Genomic DNA, 22,446 nt, shown 5'->3' with positions numbered 1-22,446 from the left:
TGTTGGACACTGATTTAGTGAGATACCTGGCATTTTTTTGCTTGCATGAGTTGTCAGTGTTTGCTTGCACACTTGTAGTGATGCGGATTATTCTAGATAGATGTCCATCTGTCAGGAGTGATCGTGATCACTCACTCCCTCTCTGTCTGTCTGTCTCTCTGTGTTCCCCCCTTCTCTCTGTGTTCCCCCCTTTTCTCTGTGTTCCCCCCTTTTCTCTGTGTTCCCCCCTTTTCTCTGTGTTCCCCCCTTTTCTCTGTGTTCCCCCCTTTTCTCTGTGTTCTCCCCTTTTCTCTGTGTTCCCCCCTTTTCTCTGTGTTCCCCCCTTCTCTCTGTGTTCCCCCCTTCTCTCTGTGTTCCCCCCTTCTCTCTGTGTTCCCCCCTTCTCTCTCTGTTCCCCCCTTCTCTCTGTGTTCCCCCCTTCTCTCTGTGTTCCCCCCTTCTCTCTGTGTTCCCCCCTTCTCTCTGTGTTCCCCCTTCTCTCTGTGTTCCCCCCTTCTCTCTGTGTTCCCCCCTTCTCTCTGTGTTCCCCCCTTCTCTCTGTGTTCCCCCCTTCTCTCTGTGTTCCCCCCTTCTCTCTGTGTTCCCCCCTTCTCTCTGTGTTGCCCCTCTCACTCTGTTCCCCCCTCTCTCTCTGTTCCCCCTCTCTCTCTGTTCCCCCTCTCTCTCTGTTCCCCCCTCTCTCTCTGTTCCCCCCTCTCTCTCTGTTCCCCCCTCTCTCTCTGTTCCCCCCTCTCTCTCTGTTCCCCCCTCTCTCTCTGTTCCCCCTCTCTCTCTCTGTTCCCCCTCTCTCTCTCTGTTCCCCTCTCTATTTCCCTTGGTCTCTCTCTCTGCCTCTGTTCCTCCCTCCTCTCTGTCTCTATTCCTCCCTCTCTTTCTCTGTCTCTGCCCCCCCCCACTGTCTCCCCTCTCGCTCGCTGTCTCTCTCTCTCACTCTGTTCCCCCCTCCCCCTCTCTGTTCCTCCCCCCTCTCTCCCTGGCAGTTGCAGGGAGGGGGAGCGCTCAGCACAGCAACTTTGTGGTTGGTCAGTTTATTTAAAAATTGCACTGTCAGTTTCACAGCTGACGGATTCAGGATTTTCCGGTGGGGTTTATAAAAAAAAGTCGTAACCCGCCGGAAAACCCTGACTCTGTCTGAAGTTGGGAAATTGCTGTTCCTGATGTCAGTACCTGTCAGCTGTGAAACTGACAACGCGATTTTTTAAAAAGCCGTTCTGAAAGAAGACGACCATGGACAATTTCTCATCTCTGAAATACATCTGCGGGCTGGATGGAAACCTTTTGCGGGCCGTATGTTGGACAACTCTGTTGCAGATGGTATATGCCGCAGCCATGGTACGCTGGTGGTGGAGGGAGTGAATGTTTAATGTCGGGAATGGGGTGCCAATCAAGCAAGGCTGCTTTGTCCTGGATGGTATTCAGTGTTGTTTGAGCTGTGCTTATCCAGACAGTTGGAGGGTATTCCATCACACTTCTGTCATCTGCCTTGTAGATGGTGGACAGGCTTTGGGGGAGTCAGGAGGTGAGTTACTTGCCAAGAGTATACCCAGCTGATAATGGGGAATTCAACAGAATGTCAAGGGGAGATGGTTGGACTCTCTTGTTCAAGATGGATATTGCCTGACACTTGAGTGGTATCATGTTACTTACCACTTATCAGCCCAAGGCTGAATGTTGTTCAAGTCTTGCTACAGTATCTGAGGAGTTGCAAATGGAACTGAAGACTCTGCAATTATTGGTGAACATCCCCACTTCTGAACTTATGATGAAGGAGGGTCATTGATAAGGTCAGAGGGTCATTGAGGGTCAGCTGGTTGGGCCGAGGACACTGCGCTGAGGAACTCCTGCAGCCATGTCCTGGGCCTGAGATGATTGGCCTCCAACAACTACAACCATCTTCTTTTATGCAAGGTATGACTCCAACCATTGGAGAGCTCCCCCCACCCCCCGATTCCCACTGACGTCAACTTTACTGGGGCTCCTTAATGTCACACGCAATCAAATGCTGCCATGATCAATGGATCTCTCTCACCTCACCTCTGGAATTCTGCTCTTCTGCCATGTTTGGACCAAGGCTATAATGAGGTCTGAAGCCCAGCGGTCCTGACGGAACCCAAACTTAGCGTCGGTGAACCAGGCAGATGGCCACAGAGATTTGTTCCCTCGGTGTGGCAGACCTCAGACCTCATAGCATTGCTCGCCATGCCCTGTCAGTAGACATCAAAGTCACTGTGGCCTTGAATTTCTTCGCCTTTGGGTCCTTCCAAGGATCACCTTTGGACCTTGGTGGTGCCTCAAAATGGCTGCAGACCACTGCATTTCACAGGTTACTGAAGCCGTATTTGCGAGAGCTGGACACTACATTCAGTTCCAGACAGATGGGGCCTTGCAGGCACAAATGATAGTGGGTTTCACCTCCCATCGCTGGATCCCCCAGGTGAAGGGCATCATTAGTTGCACTATGTGGCCATCAAGGCACCCATTGACCAGCCAGTGAGATTCATCAACAGGAAGGGTTTCCACTCCCTCAACACTCAACTGGTCTGCATCCTGCATGAGTACACTCGCTTTTCTATCAGCTGCCATGACTCCTTCATCCTCTGGCAGTCAGGCTGCTGCAGCTCTTCATTACAGAACCACCCCCCCTCCCAAACTCCGTGGATGTATTCTAGGGGACAAGGGATATTCCTTGAAGAGATAGCTAGTCGCCCTTTTCTGAGACTCTGCGATAGAACCACAGAGGTGCTACAAACAAAGCCATCTGCTCGCAAGGACCACCATCGAGCAGGCCATCGGGCATCTGAAGATACGGTTTCGGTGCCTCAACTGGTCAGATGGTGTGCTGCAAAGGTCTCATGCATTATGGTTGTCTGCTGCGTTTTCCATAACATGGCCTTCCAGAGAGGTGTGGAGCTTGAAGATGGTGAGGCCTTGGAATGACACAACTCATTGGAGGAAGACAAGGAGCAGGACGTGGAAGAGGAAGAAGAAGATGCAGATCACAGAGGTGCCTGGCTGCATTTGGAGATGTGCAGGCCCAGTGTGGGACTTGATGGTCTCATCAGGATACCTACAGTGTCAGGAATCATCTGATCCAGGTACGTTTCAGCTGAGCCCTTCTATTCCAGGAAGAGGGTATGGTCTTGAACTCAATTTGACCTGCCTATGAGAACACTTTCATTGAAGATGTGGCCTGGAATAGATTCACTCTTACCAGAAATGAAGGCTGCAAATCTGTCCAGAGGTTTCACTGTCCCTGTGCAAGAACTCTTGCTCCCCATCGCCACTTCATCCCTCTTGTCCCACCATTTAAGAAATGGAAGCTCACACATTTGGCTTCATGTATCATTATTTACATGGTGTTGATAAATAGGAAAGGTGCACAGTTACAGGTGAAACAAACTCCAGTGACCCACTCAGTGCTGTGCCCAACATGGTGGCCTCCACTCTTGGCCACTTTTACATGGTGCTCCCCTTGTAGCCTTAAATGAGATGGAGGCAGCCTGCTCACTTGTCTCTGCTTACGGCTGAGATCCACGTGGCAGTCGTCCTCGTCATGGAGGTGCTGAGGTGGGGGGGGGGGCACCTCTGGAGACTGCTGCCTCGGTGTCATTGCAGGGGCAGCCTCCATCACTAGGGCCTGCTGCACAGATGGTCCCTCTGTCAGAGGGACTAAGGAGGTCATAGATGATGATGGTGCCCCATGAGGGATCATACGCTCGTCCTCCTTGGTGACTGTCTCCTCAGCCGTTGGCTGGCACTCCATATGGCTGGAGGGAAGCGCCAGCTGTACCACAACTGGCATCCCCTGCAAACGTCTCCATGTCATCAGCGCCTCTGACCGGTTAAGGCTACATAGTGTGATGTGCATTCTGTGAACATCAGTGTGCAGTTCCTGCATGCACTCCAAGTGCTGCCGCACATGGCTCGCCATGATGCTGGCCACTATCTCAGTGGAGGAGCTCGTGCTCAAAATTCTGAGCCATGATGTCGCTCATGAGCTGAATGGACTCCTCCATGCTCAGCCCAGTAACCCGCACTGACTCAGGGAAGTCTGGCATGTGGGAGCACATCTGTTGCCTCTGGTCTCAGTAGATCCTCCTTTTTTGTGACTCCAGAGCCCTCTGCATCTATGCCCACCTGAGCAAGACTGTGTCTGTCTTCCATCCTGTGATGGGGACTGCCCACAGCTGCCTCTTCCTCTGTCACCTCCTCCTGCTCACTCATAATGTGCTCATCACCCTACCTACGCACGCAGGGATCCACTGAGATGACTGTATCTGAGCTGGTGGAGGGTGCACTTGTAAGGTGTGGCAGTGTTTGCTGTCTCCAGAACATTAGTTCAGGTCTTTGGATTACTCATCCAGTTCCATAACCACTATGCCACCTTAGTTATTTTCTATTTGTCATTTGTCTAATTTGAAAACAGAAAAACACTGATCGATGTACAAGGAAATTACCGCATGATGACATTACCATCATGATGTTTCTACACAAAGGGCTGAATTTTCCTGGCCCATTGGAGACGGGCTAGGAGGCAGGAGGACTGGCAATATGACGGGGAAAGCTTCAGGAGGGGAGCCAACATCTTCCTGCCACCATGGCATTTGGGAACCTCAGCTGCGTGGCTGCCCGCTGGGTGGCCAGTTGAGCCACTTAATGAGCCAATTAAGAGCCACTTCCCACTGCTGTTGGTGGCCTTGCCAAAGCTCCTGAGCTGCCAGCCCTCTGATTGGTCAGGCAGCTCTGGGGGCCCCGAAGACGGCTTGTTAATTGGCCATCACCGGCAATATGTCGCCCCAGGGTCCTGCCTCCTGCTTTCGTCCTTGGTGGTTGGACTTCCTGGTAAGCCGAAAAATTCAGCACAAAGTTTTTAATTAAATAAATGGCTAGATAGATGATAGGTTTCAAGGTAATAAATGAAACAGCGAAGGAAACTCATCTTTGGTATGTCGTTATTTTCTTCGGATTCCTCCTTTCATTTCCTGAATATTGTTCTGATATTATACAATCACCAATTGCCTCTGGTACCTTGGTCTCAGCCGACCATTCCTTACATGCTGGTTTGGGTTCTGAACATTGGAAGACCTCTTAACTACAAAAGACATCACAGCCAAGCCGATCCTAATCTCACCAGACATATACACACAAGCATCTTCCAATAAAAGTTGCTGAGTAAAGATAGGGACCATGATCCCTGGGTGACTTGTCTGATCACTAATTCATGGGTATCCAGGGCCGTGCAGCAACATGACCACTGCCGCACATGGAATCAACTATTTTAGTGTGGTCTGGGATTAATCAGTTACAATACAAGTATTGTATTTACAAAGGAAACCATCAGGAGAGTTGATTAGTTTTTAGGGGCTGGAGGAGAACAAGTTTATTATTAAAGCAGAGGTGAAACATATTATGGACCATGTTAAATCACCCAGATGGCATAAAGATACACAGAATAATTTCTACATTTTATTTCTCCCTAGCCACCAAAGGAAGAAGGTTTAAATGGCATATTGTTGGGATTCCGGATTTACTACAGGGAGCTGGTATATGAGAATATGCCAGGCTTCAACACACAGCCCATTGGGGACCCTTCTTCTCTGCAGACAGAGCTAACGGGTAAGTAACAGCAGGTGACAGATTTGTGGACAGCCTTGATTTGACTCAAATATATTTTCCTAAAGCCTTTTGTTGTTATAATGCCTGTGCCTGCAGGGCTTTAAATATTGACAGCTTGGTTTCCACTGTCGTCCAACTTTATGGTGTTATTTCTGACAGAGCAATAAAAATGCAAATATTGCTTTTATTTAAACATATAGCGTTATTATCATAACAATTGTGGAATTCCCCACTATCCCTTCAGTCATATCTCCTTTGCTGATAAGATGGATCTAACACTTGAGTTATATCAGAGATTGTCTATGGCCTTGCTTTGAATGAGATATATTTCTCATAAATGGATGCCTCATGGGTGTTTTGCACTCAGAATTTGAATAATTTGACTATCTATTTAATGGCACACTGAGGCTGTTTACCCAGCATTTTTTTTAAATAGTGTTCCTCATTTATATGTTGTTCTCCTCATGTTATTCTCTGATGCCAGTATTCATGGTTCAGGCTGTGATTTACTCAACATTGAATGTGATGTCAATTTTTTTGTCTGTCATATCCAAAACAGGCTGAAAATACCAGATGTACCTAACAATGGAAAAAAATATTTACACAAAGTGTGCATTAACTTCTTGGACCTATGATATAACCTCCCAATATTATTTGCGTTTACCGTCATACATCCATGAGTGAGCTACAGGGGTGGGACGATCACGACTCCTATAGAGTTGGGGAATCACGGGGGTCCCTCCACCAGCCCAAAAGGGGTTGTAAGTAGGAGTGAGACCCGGAGACCTGTGTGTTTCCATTGTAATAAGGCAGGTCATCTGAGCGCTGACTGCTGGAAACTACAGAGAAAGCCTGTAGGGTCAATCAGGGCACACCCGCTCAGTGAAGGAGAAAGGATCCTGATGGAAAGCACAGCTGAACAAGCTGTGGCTTTAACTGCAGCAATAGTAAGACCCAGAAAATATACTGCTGTGGGTGCAGGAAAATTTAATAGGATTCCTGAAGGTTATCAGGATTTTGTATCCAAAGGGATTCCCCTCGAGTGGGGAAAGCAAGCCCATAGTAATCCTCAGGGATACATGGGCCACCAGATCCCTTTTACTGGGAAAAGGCCTGACCTTTTCCCCCAGAGAGTGCAGTAAATACCAGAATGGTGGTAAATGGTATTGGAGGCCAATGTACGCCTGTACCTTTACATCGGGTGCACTTTGAGTGCGACCTAATTTCGGGACCAGTAACCGTAGAAATTGTCCCTAGTTTGCCTGTGGATGGGGTAGACCTGCTCCTTGGTAACGATCTGGCAGGGGCGAAGGTGGTAGCTTCCCCAGTGGTGACAAAGAGACAGGGCAGTGGCAGGAGATGGTCCCCTGAATGTGTAGTGAATCAGGCCACGACCAAACCAGCTCCGCCAGAGGAGACTGAATTGGCACTGCAGGCAGATGACCATGAGGTCTGTCTGTCTGAGACTTTCTTTGGAAAGTTAGAGGACCAAGGGAGTGAATTAAACGAATCTTCCTTATCTGAGGCTCAGCGAGCCAACCCAGTACTGAGAAAGTGAGCACAGGCTGCACAGACTGAAACTGAGGCAGAGGGAGTTCCTGACTGCTACTAACTAAAGAATGGGGTACTGATGAGGAAGTGGAGTTCTCACAGACCTGAGGACAAAGAGCGGACAGTGGTTCACCAGTTAGTGGTGCCATAGAGGTACCAGAAAGAAATATTAAGAATGGCCCATGAGATTACATGTCAGTACACAAAAGACCAAAGCCCGCATAAGGCAGCAATTTGACTGGCCAAAACTCCACAGAGATGTGATAGAGTACTGTAGGAGTTGCCACATGTACCAGGTTGAGGAGAAACCCCAATCTATGGTGAAATCTGCACCCCTAAGTCCTGTACCGGTGTTTGGAGGACCCTCCAGCAGAGGGCTGGTGAATTGTAAAGGAACACCGCCGAGAACAAAAGGGGACAGATAGGTACAGGGCTGGCAAAAAGTTAGAGAGGAATGGGGAAAAGGGGACAAGTTAAAGGAGATCCGAGAGGATTCCCAGATGAAAACCCCTGCTGTCTGGTCAGTAAACCCCGAAATGTTGGAAAGATTAGACACACATCCTCCTATGTAAATGCATACACCAGAAGCACGCCGCCAGAGTTGATAACAGCATTTACAGAAACCTGCAGGGACAAAGAAAGTCCTCAAGAGGGCAGAGAAACTGTGAAGGTGATGCCTCATCTAGTCGAAGTGCCACAGGGGCATGCAGTAGAATCTGGACAAATACCTGCAAGCAGGAGTATCCCAGAAGGACAAAGGGAAGATTAGCAAAGAATACCCCCCCACACAGTCAGGAGAAAAGGGAACCAGCCATCTCCTAAAGTGAAAAACACTTGCATGACTCATCAGAGCACTGAAAGAGAGATCAGAGTGGATCCACCCACTGTCGTGTCCCACGATCAGAACTCCAAACCAGGACTAATTAAATCTAATCCTCTGCTGCAGACCTCAACAAGAACAAAGGAACTCTAGACAATCATGGAAATGTGCAAACTTCAACCTCCCCAAAAATCACATGTTTATTGGGATGCCCATTCCCAACATATTGCAGGATGATAGTGAAGAAACGTCAAACCCCTTTGGGCAACACATAACTATCTCAGACCTACCTCAAGGGGAAAGAGGCAGTTTAAAGCATCACTGCTAAAAAGGAAAGACAGACTGTAACAATTTTTTACATTTCTGAATGAATGAGTGAAATGCATGTGTGTTTTCTGGTGCTTTCTCTTTTTATTTTTATAATGAAACGCTCCCCTAATGTCGCATTTCATTCAGTCGGATGTGGAGGTGTGACGGAAACCATACCTTTCTTGTTTAAACCTAAGAAAACCTGTCTGGGTGATTTCTTTACAATTACAATTAGACAGCAGTGAGCAAAGACTTACCGAGGGGAAGCTAAAAACACTGTGTTTTAAAAGTTAAACCCTGTTACGGCCAAACCAGGAAAAGACCGGGAGAGGCGCCCTAGACCCTTTCCTCACTGCACGGGTCTTAATTTCAAATGCAAGGTTATAGGAATAATATCAGTTTTTATCTGTCAAGCCTGTTTCAGTGCTGTATTTCTAAATTAAAAATAAAAATTAAAAAATAAAATTTCCTAGCACATGTACTACTTTCATCTATTAAAAAAAGGGGGGACTGAAGGGAATACTTGGAAAAGAATAATTTCTCCTGTCCTTCCTTCAAGTCTATACAGAGGAACTAACTAGGTGCTAAGCTCTTAGCCTTAAGGGGAAATCACTCCTTTATAATTGAATGAGGCTCTCTATTTATGGGCGGCGCAGTGGTTAGCACTGCAGCCTCACAGCTCCAGCGACCCGGGTTCAATTCTGGGTACTGCCTGTGTGGAGTTTGCAAGTTCTCCCTGTGTCTGCGTGGGTTTTCTCCGGGTGCTCCGGTTTCCTCCCACAAGCCAAAAGACTTGCAGGTTGGTAGGTAAATTAGCCATTATAAATTGCCCCTGGTATAGGTAGGGAAATATAGGGACAGGTGGGGATGTGGTAGGAATATGGGATTAGTGTAGGATTAGTATAAATGGGTGGTTGATGGTTGGCACAGACTCGGTGGGCCGAAGGGCCTGTTTCAGTGCTGTATCTCTAAAGTTAGACAGTCACAGCAGAATGATGAGGTAGCGCACACACATGCAGTGTCATAGAGTGGCAGGAAGTAGATTTGCATCTACGATGATCCACTCACTGAGTTGTTAATCTCAGCACTATGGGAAAGTGCAGAGAGATAGTTCATCAAATATGAATGGAGTGAAAATCAGAGATGGAGTCATCTCAATAGCCTCAATTTTATCTCAGAACAGCAATCGCGTGATCGGGGGCAGCAAACCATGGCAGCATGAGGCCTAGGAGATATGGACTCCAGAGTCTTATCTTCATTGGCCAGCCAGTCTCCCACCTGAAACCAGAGGGAAATGGCAGCTGCTGGGTGGAAGTGGAATGTCAGAGGGCAGAAAACCATCACTGGGGACCCAAGGAATGGTCCACGGCACTCAGATAAGCCACATGAAGTGGGTTTGGGAGGGCCTTATTATTGGTCATGGGGGTGGGAGGGCACTTCTGCTCCTGCTGGCCCCACAAAGAAAGTTTTTTTGAAAAAATAAAACAATTACCTTTTGGCCTCTTCTAGCCCCAGCTCCTCTTCCCACTATGTTGGCCTGGAGGGAAAGCCATAAAAGCATCTCCAAACAGGCCTCTGGTTAAAATAGCAGTTAAGACTCAATGATGTCTTTGGAGCTTTCGATCTGCTTATTTAAAGAAGGACCCCACCAATTTCTGGTAGGTATCCTTCTGGCTTGCTCAGAGGAGCAAATTACAATTGGAGCCTTTGGGAAGAGTAGAAGACCTCGGCAGATAAATCCCGCAGACAATTTTAACTACCTGCTGGTTTGATCACATTCTGGGAATCCATTTCAGAGTAGCACCAGGACTGGAACCAGAACAAGCCCTTCTGTCCAGAGACGTTTCATGGTTTGGAGGGGCCCAACTGAGATGGGGGGGGGGGGGGGGGGCGGGGAATATAACTTGATAAAGAAGAAGATTCTTAGCTTTACAGAAGAATTAGGAGAAAAAATATAGTTACATATTCTCTGTAAAACTCACTGGCCTAATCAGAGGATCTAACTTTTATACTGCTTTCTGGTTTCCTGTATTGATGCATAAGAAGCAAAGCAAGCTCCTGTGTTAAGTCTCTGCTTTAGTGCTTACAGACTTTTATAGTATTCTGCCAGTGTAATTGTTTGCTTTTATTGAACACTTATTCTACTTAAAATACCTCACCATATGATCATTTATGCTATCGATTGAGGCAATCTGTTGACAGATTTGACCTGAATAGGTTCACCTTGTGTTCAGTCATTTCCAGGTTACATTGTTGGTGTCATTCACATATGGGAAGAGGCTTTCAGATAATTTAATAAAAATTTCCAGAATCATGAAAGGGATTGATAAAGTTGATCCATAAGCACTTTCCACAATAATGAAGAATTTAGAAACTAAGGGATACATTTTTAAAATTTAACAGCAAACAGAAAATTCACGCAATATTACTTCACACACATTGAAGCCATTGAGTAAAATATTGTAAGTAACTTCAGGGAAATGACCAGATGTGTTTCTGGAGTAAGACTGCATTGATTCATATAATAAGAAACTTGGTTGGAAATGTACCAAACAAGCAGTGCCCTTGTTTGGCTAAATGGTCTTTTCTTATATTCTAACCAGGAGTTTCACACTCAGTCAGAGAAAGATTGTTTCCTCTGTCTCACGGCCTTTTGTTTTGCTTTAGTTGACATTGTCCATTTGTTTTCACTGAGAGCATGATTCCAGCTCAATTGAAGCTTGGTCAAAAATTGGTTGGCATTATCTTGTGGTAGTGGAATGCCATACTGAAGAGAAACTGCTTGAACAGATCCTCTCCATTTTTCACTGGCTTTAACGGGTTGGGAGTGGCTAAATGGAGCAGCAAGCAGGTGGGCATGGGGGGGGGGGGGGTGGGGGCAGGAGAAAGAAAGAGCAGCGATTGAGGCTGCTTTCCAAAACTCACGCCAGTGGCTGACATCCCTTTGCAGGATGACAGTTCGTGCAATAAAATGGACGGTCGCAACATAGATACGAAATTGGCTGAGTTACAGGAAACAAAGAGTTGTGGTTAATGGATGTTTTTCGGCTGGAGGAAGGTTGTAATGGAGTTTCCCAGGGATCAGTGTTTGGACCCTTGCTTTTCTTGATATATATTCATGACCTAGACCTTGGTGCACAATTTCAAAGTATGCAGATGATACAAAACTTGGAAGCATTGTGAACTGTGAGGTGGATAGTGCAGCACTTCAAAAGGACATCGACAAGTTGATTGAATGGATAGACAGGTGGCAGATGAATTTCAATGGACAGAAATGTGAGGTGATTCATTTTGGTAGTAAGAACATGGAGAGACAGTATAGAATAAAGGGTACAATTCTAAAGGGGGTGCAGGAGCAGAAGGACCGAGGTGTATATGTGCATATGTCATTGAATGTGGCAGGACAGGTTGAGAGTGTGTTTAATAAAACATACAGCATCCTAGGCTTCATTTATAGTGGAATAAAGTACAAGAGCAAGGAAGTTATGTTGAACTTCTGTAAGACACTAATTCAGCCTCAGCTGGAGTATGATGTCCAATTCTGGGAAACTCACTTGAGGAAAGACCTGAGGGCATGGGAGAGAGTACAGAGAAACTTTGCAAGTATGGTTCCAGGGATGAGGAATTTCAGTTATGAAGATAGATTGGAGAAGTTAGGACTGTTTGACTTGGGGATGAGAAGACTGAGAGGTGATTTGATAGAGGTATTCAAAATCATGAGGGGTCTGGGTAGAGTAGATGGAGAGAAACAATTCCCACTCATGAGAGGATCGAGAACGAGAGGGCACAAATTTAAAGTATTTGGTAAGAGTAGCAAAAGATACATGAGGAAAAACTTTTGCATGCAGCGAGTAGTTAAGGTCTGGAATGCACTGCCTGAGAATTTGGTGGAGACAGGTTCAATTGAAGTATTCAAAAGGGAATTAGACAGTTGTATGAAAGGGAAGAATTTGCAGGGTCATATAGAGAAGGCAGGGGAATGGAACTGAGGGAGTTGCTCTTTCAGCGAACCGGTGCTGACAGGATGGGCCGAATGGCCTCCTTCTGCACTGTAATGATTCTGTAAATCTTCTCACTGACCTGCTCTTCAAGTATAAGAGTTACTTTTTCTTCCTGCAGACAAATACTTGAAGGAACCACAATGAAAGTCCTGACCAAAAGGATGTAGATGCTTTGGAGAGGGTGCAGAGGAGGTTCACCAGGATGTTGCCTGGTCTGGAGGGCGCTAGCTGTGAAGAGAGGTTGAGTAGATTAGGATTATTTTCATTAGAAAGACGGAGGTTGAGGGGGGACCTGATTGAGGTGTACAAAATCATGACAGGTAGAGACAGGGTGGATAGCAAGAAGCTTTTTCCCAGAGTGGGGTATTCAATTACTAGGGGTCACGAGTTCAAAGTGAGAGGGGAAAAGTTTAGGGGGGATATGCGTGGAAAGTTCTTTACACAGAGGGTGGTGGGTACCTGGAACGCGTTGCCAGCGGAGGTGGTAGACGCGGGTACGATAGCGTCTTTTAAGATGTATCTAGACAGATACATGAATGGGCAGGAAGCAAAGAGATACAGACCCTTAGAAAATAGGCGACAGGTATAGATAGAGGATCTGGATCGGCGCAGGCTTGGAGGGCCGAAGGGCCTGTTCCTGTGCTGTAATTTGCTTTGCTCTTTGCTTTACTAATTGGCATGAGGAAGTGCTTGCCCACGGTTGGGAGATCTGATTTCCCTCAATTCAGTCTGGTATTGATAGCCTTCTTCATCTGCCTTTCATAAATGTTCAAAATGTCAGGGTTAGCAGCTTTTCCTTCAAAACATTGTCAGGTAAGTCCCCCACCAGCCAAGAATGAGGAACATTAAATTTGCCACATGAACATTGATTTTAAACTATTGTTGGTAAAGTAAGAACTTGCTTTAAAAAACAATTGGAGACTTTGGCTGGAGAGAGACATTAGCATATCAACAGACAAGTACTTCAAAGGACAAAGGAGCTATTCCCTGCTCCAATTTAATCCATAATGGACTTTTGATTACCAGACTTTGAAACATTCCAGGGTAACTACTAAGATGGCCAAATACACAAACAGACATGGTTGGGCCAGTTTGGTCACATGACTGTTGGAGTTTTAAAAATTTGAGCTTCCAACAAGGAATTTGAAATCAGAAAGCAGTTTTCTCTTGGACTGAGAATACCTCTCTTCTGTCTGCTCTCATCTCGCTCTCACCAGCTTTGGAAACCATTGAAGACATATGAACCCCAAGAGAGAAAAGTCTCCTACAGTGAGCAAGGTTTAAGAAGACTGGGCACCAATGAAAAGTAAGACTACCTACAATCAAGGACCCTACAGTGAGCTCAAAGCACAGTAAAAAACCTGTCTTCAGAAATTGCCTCAAGCATCTCTATTTTAATTTTCTTCTCTTTTCTGTCTCTATTTGCATGTGTGTATCGCGTGTACATGCTATCGTGGGCGTGTCGAATATCTGTCAGCATTAACCATATTAGAGTTAAGGTTTAATAAATTTCACTTTTCTTCTTTAAAACTATGAAGGCTGTTTGTGCTCATTTCTTTGCCTTATAATTGGAAAGCTGTGAGCAAGGATTCACAAAGGGGGAGCTCACAACACAGTGTGTTTAAAAATTAAACTCTGTTACAATAAGACCACGTGAAGACAGTAAAAGACCCCCAGACACCTGATCGTCACAACATGTTTTAACTCCAAATATAAAAAGGTACTAAGGAACTTGGGTATATTTAGCTCAGGTAAAAATTAAGAAATTTGGATTAAAAAAATATATATTCTCAGGATATGGGCATTACCCATATTTTTTGCCCATCCCAATTGCCCTCAGATGTGCTGGTGAGCCACATTCATGGTAACAGTTACCTACAAATGAGTATCTGCTAGGCTACTTCAGAGTCAGTCATGGCATGGAACTGGAGTCACATATAGGTTAGGATGGCAGATTTCCTTCCTTAAAGGACATTAGTCAGCAAGTTGGGTGTTTACAACAAAATGACTCCTTTATGGCCATGATACCAGCTATTTATTTCCAGACTCTCATCCTGTGGATTATTAGTTCAGGTGCCTGGATTACTAGCCTAATAGCATAACTCCTATACTACCATGCCCAAGTTTCACTTTTTATGCCAACTGAATAATTGCTTCTGGTGGTATGATGTTATGGTGCTTTGGTGTCCCAATATGCTGTTATAAAGCATGTGAGGACAAGGATTCTCTTACCCAGGACATCAAGAATGGGCACAGCAGGAACAAAAGCTGGAGAATGGTAATGTAGCATTTAAAGCAACCAATTACAAAGTAGACACCTGAGAATGGGTTAAGTGCCTGTGTTTCTCAGCTAGAGGGGAATACAGAACAACCTAAAAGGAGAGAAAAACTAACAACAATTAAAGTAAAAAATAGGGGCATGACAAGCACTGCAGAAAATTGCAGGAGACTACAGAAGAGCAAAGACACATTATATATAGATATTATATATCAATGACTTGGATCTTGGAATACAGATTGGAATCTCATAATTTGCTGATGACACCAAACTTGGAGGTACGGCAAACAGTGAGGATAATATGAACCGCTTGCAACAGGACACGATAGGCTAGCGGAGTGGGCAGACAGGTGGCAAATGGAATTTAATACTGACAAGTGTGAAGTAATGCATTTTGGCAGAAGGATTAGGGAGAGGCAATATAAACTTAATGGCACAGTTCTAAAGAGTGTGCAGGATCAGAGGATCTGGGGGTATATGTGCATAGATGTTTGAAGGTGGCAGGACATATTGAGAGTGTGGTTAGTAAAGCATATGGGATCTTGGGTTTCATAAATAGAGGCATTGAGTACAAAAACAGGGAAATTATGCTGAACCTTTATAAAGCTCTGGTTAGGCCCCAGCTGAAGTATTGCATCCAGTTCTGGTCACCACATTTCAGGAAGGATGTGAGGGTTCTTGACGGAATGCAGAGGAGTCTTACTAGAATGGCTCCAGGGATGAAGGATTTTAGTTACAAGGTTAGGTTGGAAAAGCTGGGTTTGTCTCTTTAGAACAAAGGAGATTGAGGGGAGATTTAATAGAATTGTACAAGATTATGACAGGCTTAGATAAGTTAGACAAGGAAAAGCTGTTCCCATTAATAAATGGTACAAGAACTAGGAGACAAAGATTGAAAATATTGGGCAAGAGATGCAGGGGGAATATAAGGAAGCACTTTTTTTCTCAGCAGGTGGTAATGACCTGGAACTCGCTGCCCATAAGGGTGATGGAAGCAGAGACAATCAGTGACTTCAAGAGGAAGTTGGATGGTCACCTGAGAGAAATAGACTTGCAGGGCTACGGGGATCGAGCCGGGGAGTGGGTCTGACTGCATGAACTCGATGGGCCGAATGGCCTTCTGTGCCATAAATGACTCTATGACATTAGGGGAGCATGTCAATATATGGCAAAAGCAGTTCAATGATGGTAACTATGAAGTGGTACATTGAGATAAAGAACAAATAAATAATATCCTAAATGCTAAAATTCTTGGTGATGACGACGAACGGGCTGTCTAGGGGTACAGATACACAGATCTTTAAGATCAGAAGTGGAAACTTCCATTAAAAAGTTGAATAGAATTCTATGGGCATTGAGTACAAAAAAAGAAACCTGTACCAGATGTTAGTTAGTTGATACGCTGTACAGTTTGGGCACTCCTTTATATCAATCATCTTAAAGCCACCTTTGAAAAGATGTGACTGATTCACTTGGATCAGATCAGGGATGAGAGGATATACTTATGCTGATGGACCTGGGAGGCTAGTGGTGTTTTGATAGAACAGAGAAGGTTAAGGAAGACCTAATAAAAATGTTCAAAATGATGAAAAGGTTTGAGAGGGAAACAGTAAAAGGCATTTGCTAATACATCCACTGGTCGATGAATATGAGGATATAAATTTGAGGTTAGTACTAGGTAATTTTAACTTCACCCATTACCACCTCATTAGGCTTCTCCAATCAATCATCAGTATTGATAGAAGGATTCATCATGAGTGCCATCAAAAAGAAGCTTAAAAGGGAGATTTCAAAGAAATGTGCTTCCTGCAAAGGGTTATTCAAATCTACAATACTTTATCATAAATGGCTGTTGCAGTTGATTCAATAATAGTATTTAAGACGAAGCTTAACAGTTGACGAAAATTATTATAGGTTATGGGGAAAGAGCAGGAATATATGATGAGAATAGATAGCTCCATAATTGAGCTAGAAATAACACAGGTATGGCAGTTGAAGTGGCCTCCTTTTGATTCTAAAAAATGTAATCAGGTTATAGAGATGTACTGAAGACTAAGAAAATCAAACTTTAGTTAAAAAACCTTGTATAAAGAAAAGTATTAACTAATAGCATCAAATGTCATGCATTGGGTCTAAAGGTAGTTCATTTTAATCTGAAATTATAACCAATTTTGATTTGTGGCATGTTGAAAAATAAACACTGCGCCACGTGGTTAAATGAGTTTGTAATATGTTTCACTTTTGCTCCTCATAAATGTCACGCTGACATTTTCCCAATGTCGACAGCTCTGTTCTAAATTGGAATTTGAGTATATTACTAATTTCAAAAATTTACTTTAATGGAATGTTTGTCAGTTTTTATATATTGTCAGTTGAACCTTAGCCTCCTCCTTGCTAGTTAGCATTTGCAGATACTAATCTTCTAAACTGTAACTCACTTATTTTGCTTTGCTTACCTCACATAGCTGAGAGTAGCTTCAAGACAGTGAGCAGCTCCACCGTAACCGAGTTCGAACTAACACGTAAGTGTAGACATGCCCTCCTCTTGTTTTAATGTTCTTATTTACTTACATGATATTATTTTGTGTAGCTCAGGTTTTACAAGTATTTAGAGTCACTTGGATTGAGTCAATTGCTGCACCCTCTTTTGAAGTCAGTACTCTTGTTACACTGCTGGAAAGCAATATGCCTCTTTCCTGTATTTTCTGCAATGTCCAAAATGTATTAGATGCAGGTGAGGTTTAATCACTTAATGTGACTTCAATAAATATTCTTTCTGCAAATATTTCTGTAATACTAATCCCTTCTGTTTCTTCTCTCTGTCTTGCTCTTTCTATCTCTCTGCCCACTGATCCCTTTATTTCTCTCCTTTCCCTATCTCCTGTCAGCATCGAACTTAATTTCCTCTCATCGCTTTTGAAAGGAACAGAATTTAAATGCACTTCTTTGGGCAAGGCAGTAAACTTTGTTGCCCAACTGTACTATTATATTGAAATATTTCTCCTTTCCTTCTTTGTTCTTGCCTCAGATTTTGCAATTCTTCAGATTTTTAAAATAATTTATGTGCAATGAACCAGTTAGCTGATACCTATACAACCATCTGGTTCTGTTTGAAGAAATAAGGAAACTTGTTGAAGCATGATTTCGTAGATTTGAAAGTTATTTTAATTTATTGAAATGTGAATTTTTCTGTGTAGATCATCGATCTGGGTAGGTAAACATTAAAATTAAAAGAAGAACAAGCTCTGTTTGAGTTAATTCAATGAAAATTTTGCATTTAACACATTGGTAAGATTATGTCTCCCACTGTAAATCATTATCCAACCATGGCCACTACTTACATTATCCCTTTGTGATTTTCACTGTTCAGTTACAGTGTCATGTCAACATGCCTTGGCAATGTCAGTGCTCCCTGCAATCCTCTTCTGTGTCAGCACATTGAAGCAGTAGTTTTTATAGTACATGGTCCACAACAGTGTTTTAATAGTTAATTGCTACACATTTAAACCTTCTCACTCTCTTCTCCCTTTCTAAATTGGTAAACATTGTTTTTTCCACCCTGTCTTTAAATTCCATCCAGTAGGATGGCAGGATACTGGTTGTGCTCAGTGCTACTCTATAGCTTGCCATTGAATGTATGAGAGGAACCTTGGGCAGCTGGCTCATCAGCTTGCCCTCCTTCTTTGGGGGGACACCTACCCTTCATTTTTATACTTCCAGTGATGATGTGACCAAAATTGATAATTTGCTGTGTCTTAAAGAGCACATGTACCATAATTTCTTCTACTTGCACATGCGTTCACACGTTACAGAGCCTAACCTGAAAATGAAAATTTGTACAAATACTTATACAGTATTCTATAAACCTTCAAATAAGTCTATATATTTTAAATGTATGTTAGTAGTAACAAACTGCTGCAAATAGTTTGAGTGTGTGTCACTACAGGTCTTAATTGGAAACATTGCAAAGTTCAACATTGTTGTCTCTCAATTTAGTGAGCATTGCAAAGTTTTTGGAAGAATGCAAACGGGGGAGGCGGTGGCGTAGTGGTATTGTCACTGGATTAGTAACCCAGAGACCCAGGCTATTGCTCTGGGGACATGGGTTCAAATCCCACCACAGCAGAAGGTGGAATTTGAATTTAATTAATAAACCTGGAATTAAAAGCTAGTCTAATGATGGCCATGAAACCATTGTCGATTGTTGTAAAAACCCATCTGGTTCACTAATGTCCTTTAGGGAACAAAATCTGCTGTCCTTACCTGGTCTGGCCTACATGTGACTCCAGACCCACAGCAATGTGGTTGACTCTTACATGCCCTCTGAAATGGCCTTGCAAGCCACTCAGTTGTATCTAACTGCTATGAAGTCAGTAAAAAGGAATGAAACCGGACAGACCACCTGGCATCGACCTAGGCACCGGAAACGACAACGGCAAACCCAGCCCTGTCGACCCTGCAAAGTCCTCCTTACTAACATCTGGGGGCTTGTGCCAAAGTTGGGAGAGCTGTCCCACAGACTAGTCAAGCAACAGCCTGACATAGTCATACTCACAGAATCATACCTTACAGACAATGTCCCAGACACTGCCATCACCGTCCCCGGGTATGTCCTGTCCCACCGGCAGGACAGATCCACCAGAGGTGCTGGCACAGTGGTATACAGTAGGTAGGGAGGGAGTCGCCCTGGGAGTCCTCAACATCGACTCTGGACCCCATGAAGTCTCATGGCATCAGATCAAACATGGACAAGGAAACCTCCTGCTGATTACCACCTACTGCCCTCCCTCAGCTGATGAGTCAGTACTCCTCCATGTTGAACAGCACTTGGAGGAAGCACTGAGGGTGGCGGGGCACAAAATGTACTCTGGGTGGGGGACGTCAATGTCCATCACCAAGAGTGGCTCGGTGGCACCACAACTGACTGAGCTGGCCTTCTCCTAAAGGACATATCTGCTAGACTGGGTATGCGGCAGGTGGTGAGGGAACCAACAAGAGGGCAAAACATACTTGACCTCGTCCTCACCAATCTGCCTGCCGCAGATGCATCTGTCCATGACAGTATTGGTAGGAATGACCACCGCACAGTCCTTGTGGAGACGAAGTCCTGCCTTCACATTGAGGATACCCTCCATCGTGTTGAGTGGCACTACCACCGTGCTAAATGGGATAGATTTCGAACAGATCCAGCAATGCAAAACTGGGCATTCATTAGATGCTGTGGGCCATCAGCAGCAGCAGAATTGTATTCAACCACAATCTGTAACCTCATGGCCCAGCATATCCCGCACTCTACCATTACCATCAAGCCAGGAGACTAACCCTGGTTCAATGAAGAGTGCAGGAGGGCATGCAGGGAGCAGTACCAGGCATACCTCAAAATGAGGTATCAACTTGGTGAAGCGACAACACAGGACTATCTGCATGCCAAACTGCATTGGCAGCATGCGATAGACAGAGCGAAGCAATCCCATAATCAACGGATCAGATCTAAGCTCTGCAGTCCTGCCACAACTAGCCGTGAATGATGGTGGATAATTAAACAATTAACTGGAGGAGGTGGCTCCACAAATATCCCCATCCTCAATGATGGGGGAGCCCAGCACATCAGTGCGAAAGATAAGGCTGAAGCATTTGCAACAATCTTCAGCCAGAAGTGCCGAGTTGATGATCCATCTCTGCCTCCTCCTGAAGTCCCCAGCATCACAGATGCCAGACTTCAGCCAATTCGATTCACTCTGTGTGATATCAAGAAACAACTGAAGGCACTGGATTCTGCAAAAGCTATGGGCTCTGACAATATTCCGGCAATAGTACTGAAGACCAGTGCTCCAGAACTTGCCGCGCCCCTAGCCAAGCTGTTCCAGTACAGCTACAACACTGGCATCTACCCGGCAATGTGGAAAATTACCCAGGTATGTCCTGTACACAAAAAGCAGGACAAGTCCAACCCAGCCAATTACTGCCCCATCAGCCTACTCTCAATCATCAGTAAAGTGGTGGAAGGTGTCATCGACAGTGCCATCAAGCGGCACTTGCTTAGCAATAACCTGCTCAGTGACGCTCAGTTTGGGTTCCACCAGGGCCACTCAGCTCCTCACCTCATTACAGCCTTGGTTCAAACATGGACAAAAGAGCTGAACCCAGGAGGTGAGGTGAGAGTGACTGCCCTTGACATCATAGCAGCATTTGACTGAGTATGGCATCAAGGAGCCCTAGCAAAACTGAGGTCAATGGGAACCAGGGGGAAAACCCTCCGCTGGCTGGAGTCATACCTAGCACAAAAGAAGATGGTTGTGGTTGTTGGATGTCAATCATCTGAGCTCCAGGACATCACTTCAGGAGTTTCTTAGGGTAGTGTCCAAGGCCCAACCATCTTCAGCTGCTTCATCAATGACCTTCCTTCAATCATAAGGTCAGAAGTGGGGATGTTCGCTGATGATTGCACAATGTTCAGCACCATTCGTGACTCCTCAGATACTGAAGCAGTCCGTGTAGAAATGCAGCAAGACCTGGACAATATCCAGTCTTGGGTTGATAAGTGGCAAGTAACATTCGTGCCACACAAATTCCAGGCAATGACCATCTCCAACAAGAGAGAATCTAACCATCTCACTTTGACATTCAGTGGCATTACCATCGCTGAATCCCCCACTATCAACATCCTAGGGGCTACCATTGACCAGAAGGTGAACTAGAGTAGCCATATAAATACCGTGGCTACAAGAGCAGGTCAGAGGCTAGGAATCCTGAGGCATGTAGCTCACCTCCTAACTCCCCAAATCCTGTCCACCATCTACAAGGCACAAGTCAGGAGTGTGATGAAATACTCTCCAATTGGCCTGGATGGGTGCAGCTCCAACAACACTCAAGAAGCTCGACACCATCCAGGACAAAGCAGCCTGCTTGATTGGCATCCCATCTACAAACATTCACTCCCTCCACCACCGACGCACAGTGGCGGCAGTGTGTACCATCTACAAGATGCACTGCAGCAATGCACCAAGGCTCCTTAGACAGCACCTTCCAAACCCACGACCTCTACCATCTAGAAGGAGAAGGGCAGCAAATGCATGGGAACACCACCACCTGCAAGTTCCCCTGCAAGTCACACACCATCCTGACTTGGAACTATATCGCCTTTCCTTCACTGTCGCTGGGTCAAAATCCTGGAACTCCCTTCCTTACAGCACTGTGGGTATACCTACCCCAAATGAACTGCAGCAGTTCAAGAAGGCAGCTCATCACCACCTTCTCAAGGGCAATTCGGGATGGGCAATAAATGCTGGTCTGGCTAGCGACGCCCACATCCCATGAATGAATTTTTAAAGAAGTTTAAATGGGAGCAATACCCATGGGATATGGCAGGTTTGAAGGCCTGAATAATACCGAGGTTTAGTTATGCTTGAGTGACAGGACTGGTTTCCAGAAATGGTAAGGATGCTAAACAAGGATACAGGCTCATGGATATAATCACCTGAGCAGATCTTTTCTGGCCAAGAGATCCAACATGACTGGAGATCCTCAGAAAAATGGTGACTCTTCCTCCTATTTTTCTGAGAGAATATTTATTACTTTCCTATTTTTTCCCCTCTCCAAAGCACTGTTCTCCATTGATGAAAACATTCATGACAATTGTATGTGAAGGCAAATGATATAATTTGCTTTTTAGAAATATATAGGAAAGCTTTCATATCTTTTTCTCTACAGAACTGAAAAAGTATACAAGATATGAAATCCTAATGAAAGCATTTAATGTAGTGGGTGAGAGTCCCGCCAGCAGCCCTAAAGAGGTCTATGTGGGAGAAGCAGGTAAGCAAATGGAGGCAAACAAACAACCATTTTTCTTTTCTTTTGGTCCTAATATATGC

The 22,446-nt window shown here is 44.8% G+C and overlaps 1 protein-coding gene across 3 annotated transcripts in view; it reads left to right on the top strand.

Moving 5' to 3' along the window:
* sdk1a (sidekick cell adhesion molecule 1a) overlaps positions 1 to 22,446 on the top strand; it is a 973,689-nt gene that overhangs the window by 872,107 nt on the left and 79,136 nt on the right. For 2 of the 3 annotated variants that reach the window (XM_068055813.1, XM_068055815.1), the window contains exons 33-35: positions 5,481 to 5,616; positions 17,041 to 17,097; positions 22,286 to 22,387. In XM_068055813.1, coding sequence (XP_067911914.1) covers positions 5,481 to 5,616; positions 17,041 to 17,097; positions 22,286 to 22,387 — 295 coding nt within the window. The remainder of the gene's footprint in view (positions 1 to 5,480; positions 5,617 to 17,040; positions 17,098 to 22,285; positions 22,388 to 22,446) is intronic. The other variant, XM_068055814.1, reaches the window with a different exon arrangement.

This window comes from Heterodontus francisci, chromosome 24 (assembly GCF_036365525.1).
Source record: "Heterodontus francisci isolate sHetFra1 chromosome 24, sHetFra1.hap1, whole genome shotgun sequence".
In the NCBI taxonomy this organism is placed as follows: domain Eukaryota; kingdom Metazoa; phylum Chordata; class Chondrichthyes; order Heterodontiformes; family Heterodontidae; genus Heterodontus; species Heterodontus francisci.
This window is presented reverse-complemented; position numbering and strand designations above follow the sequence as displayed.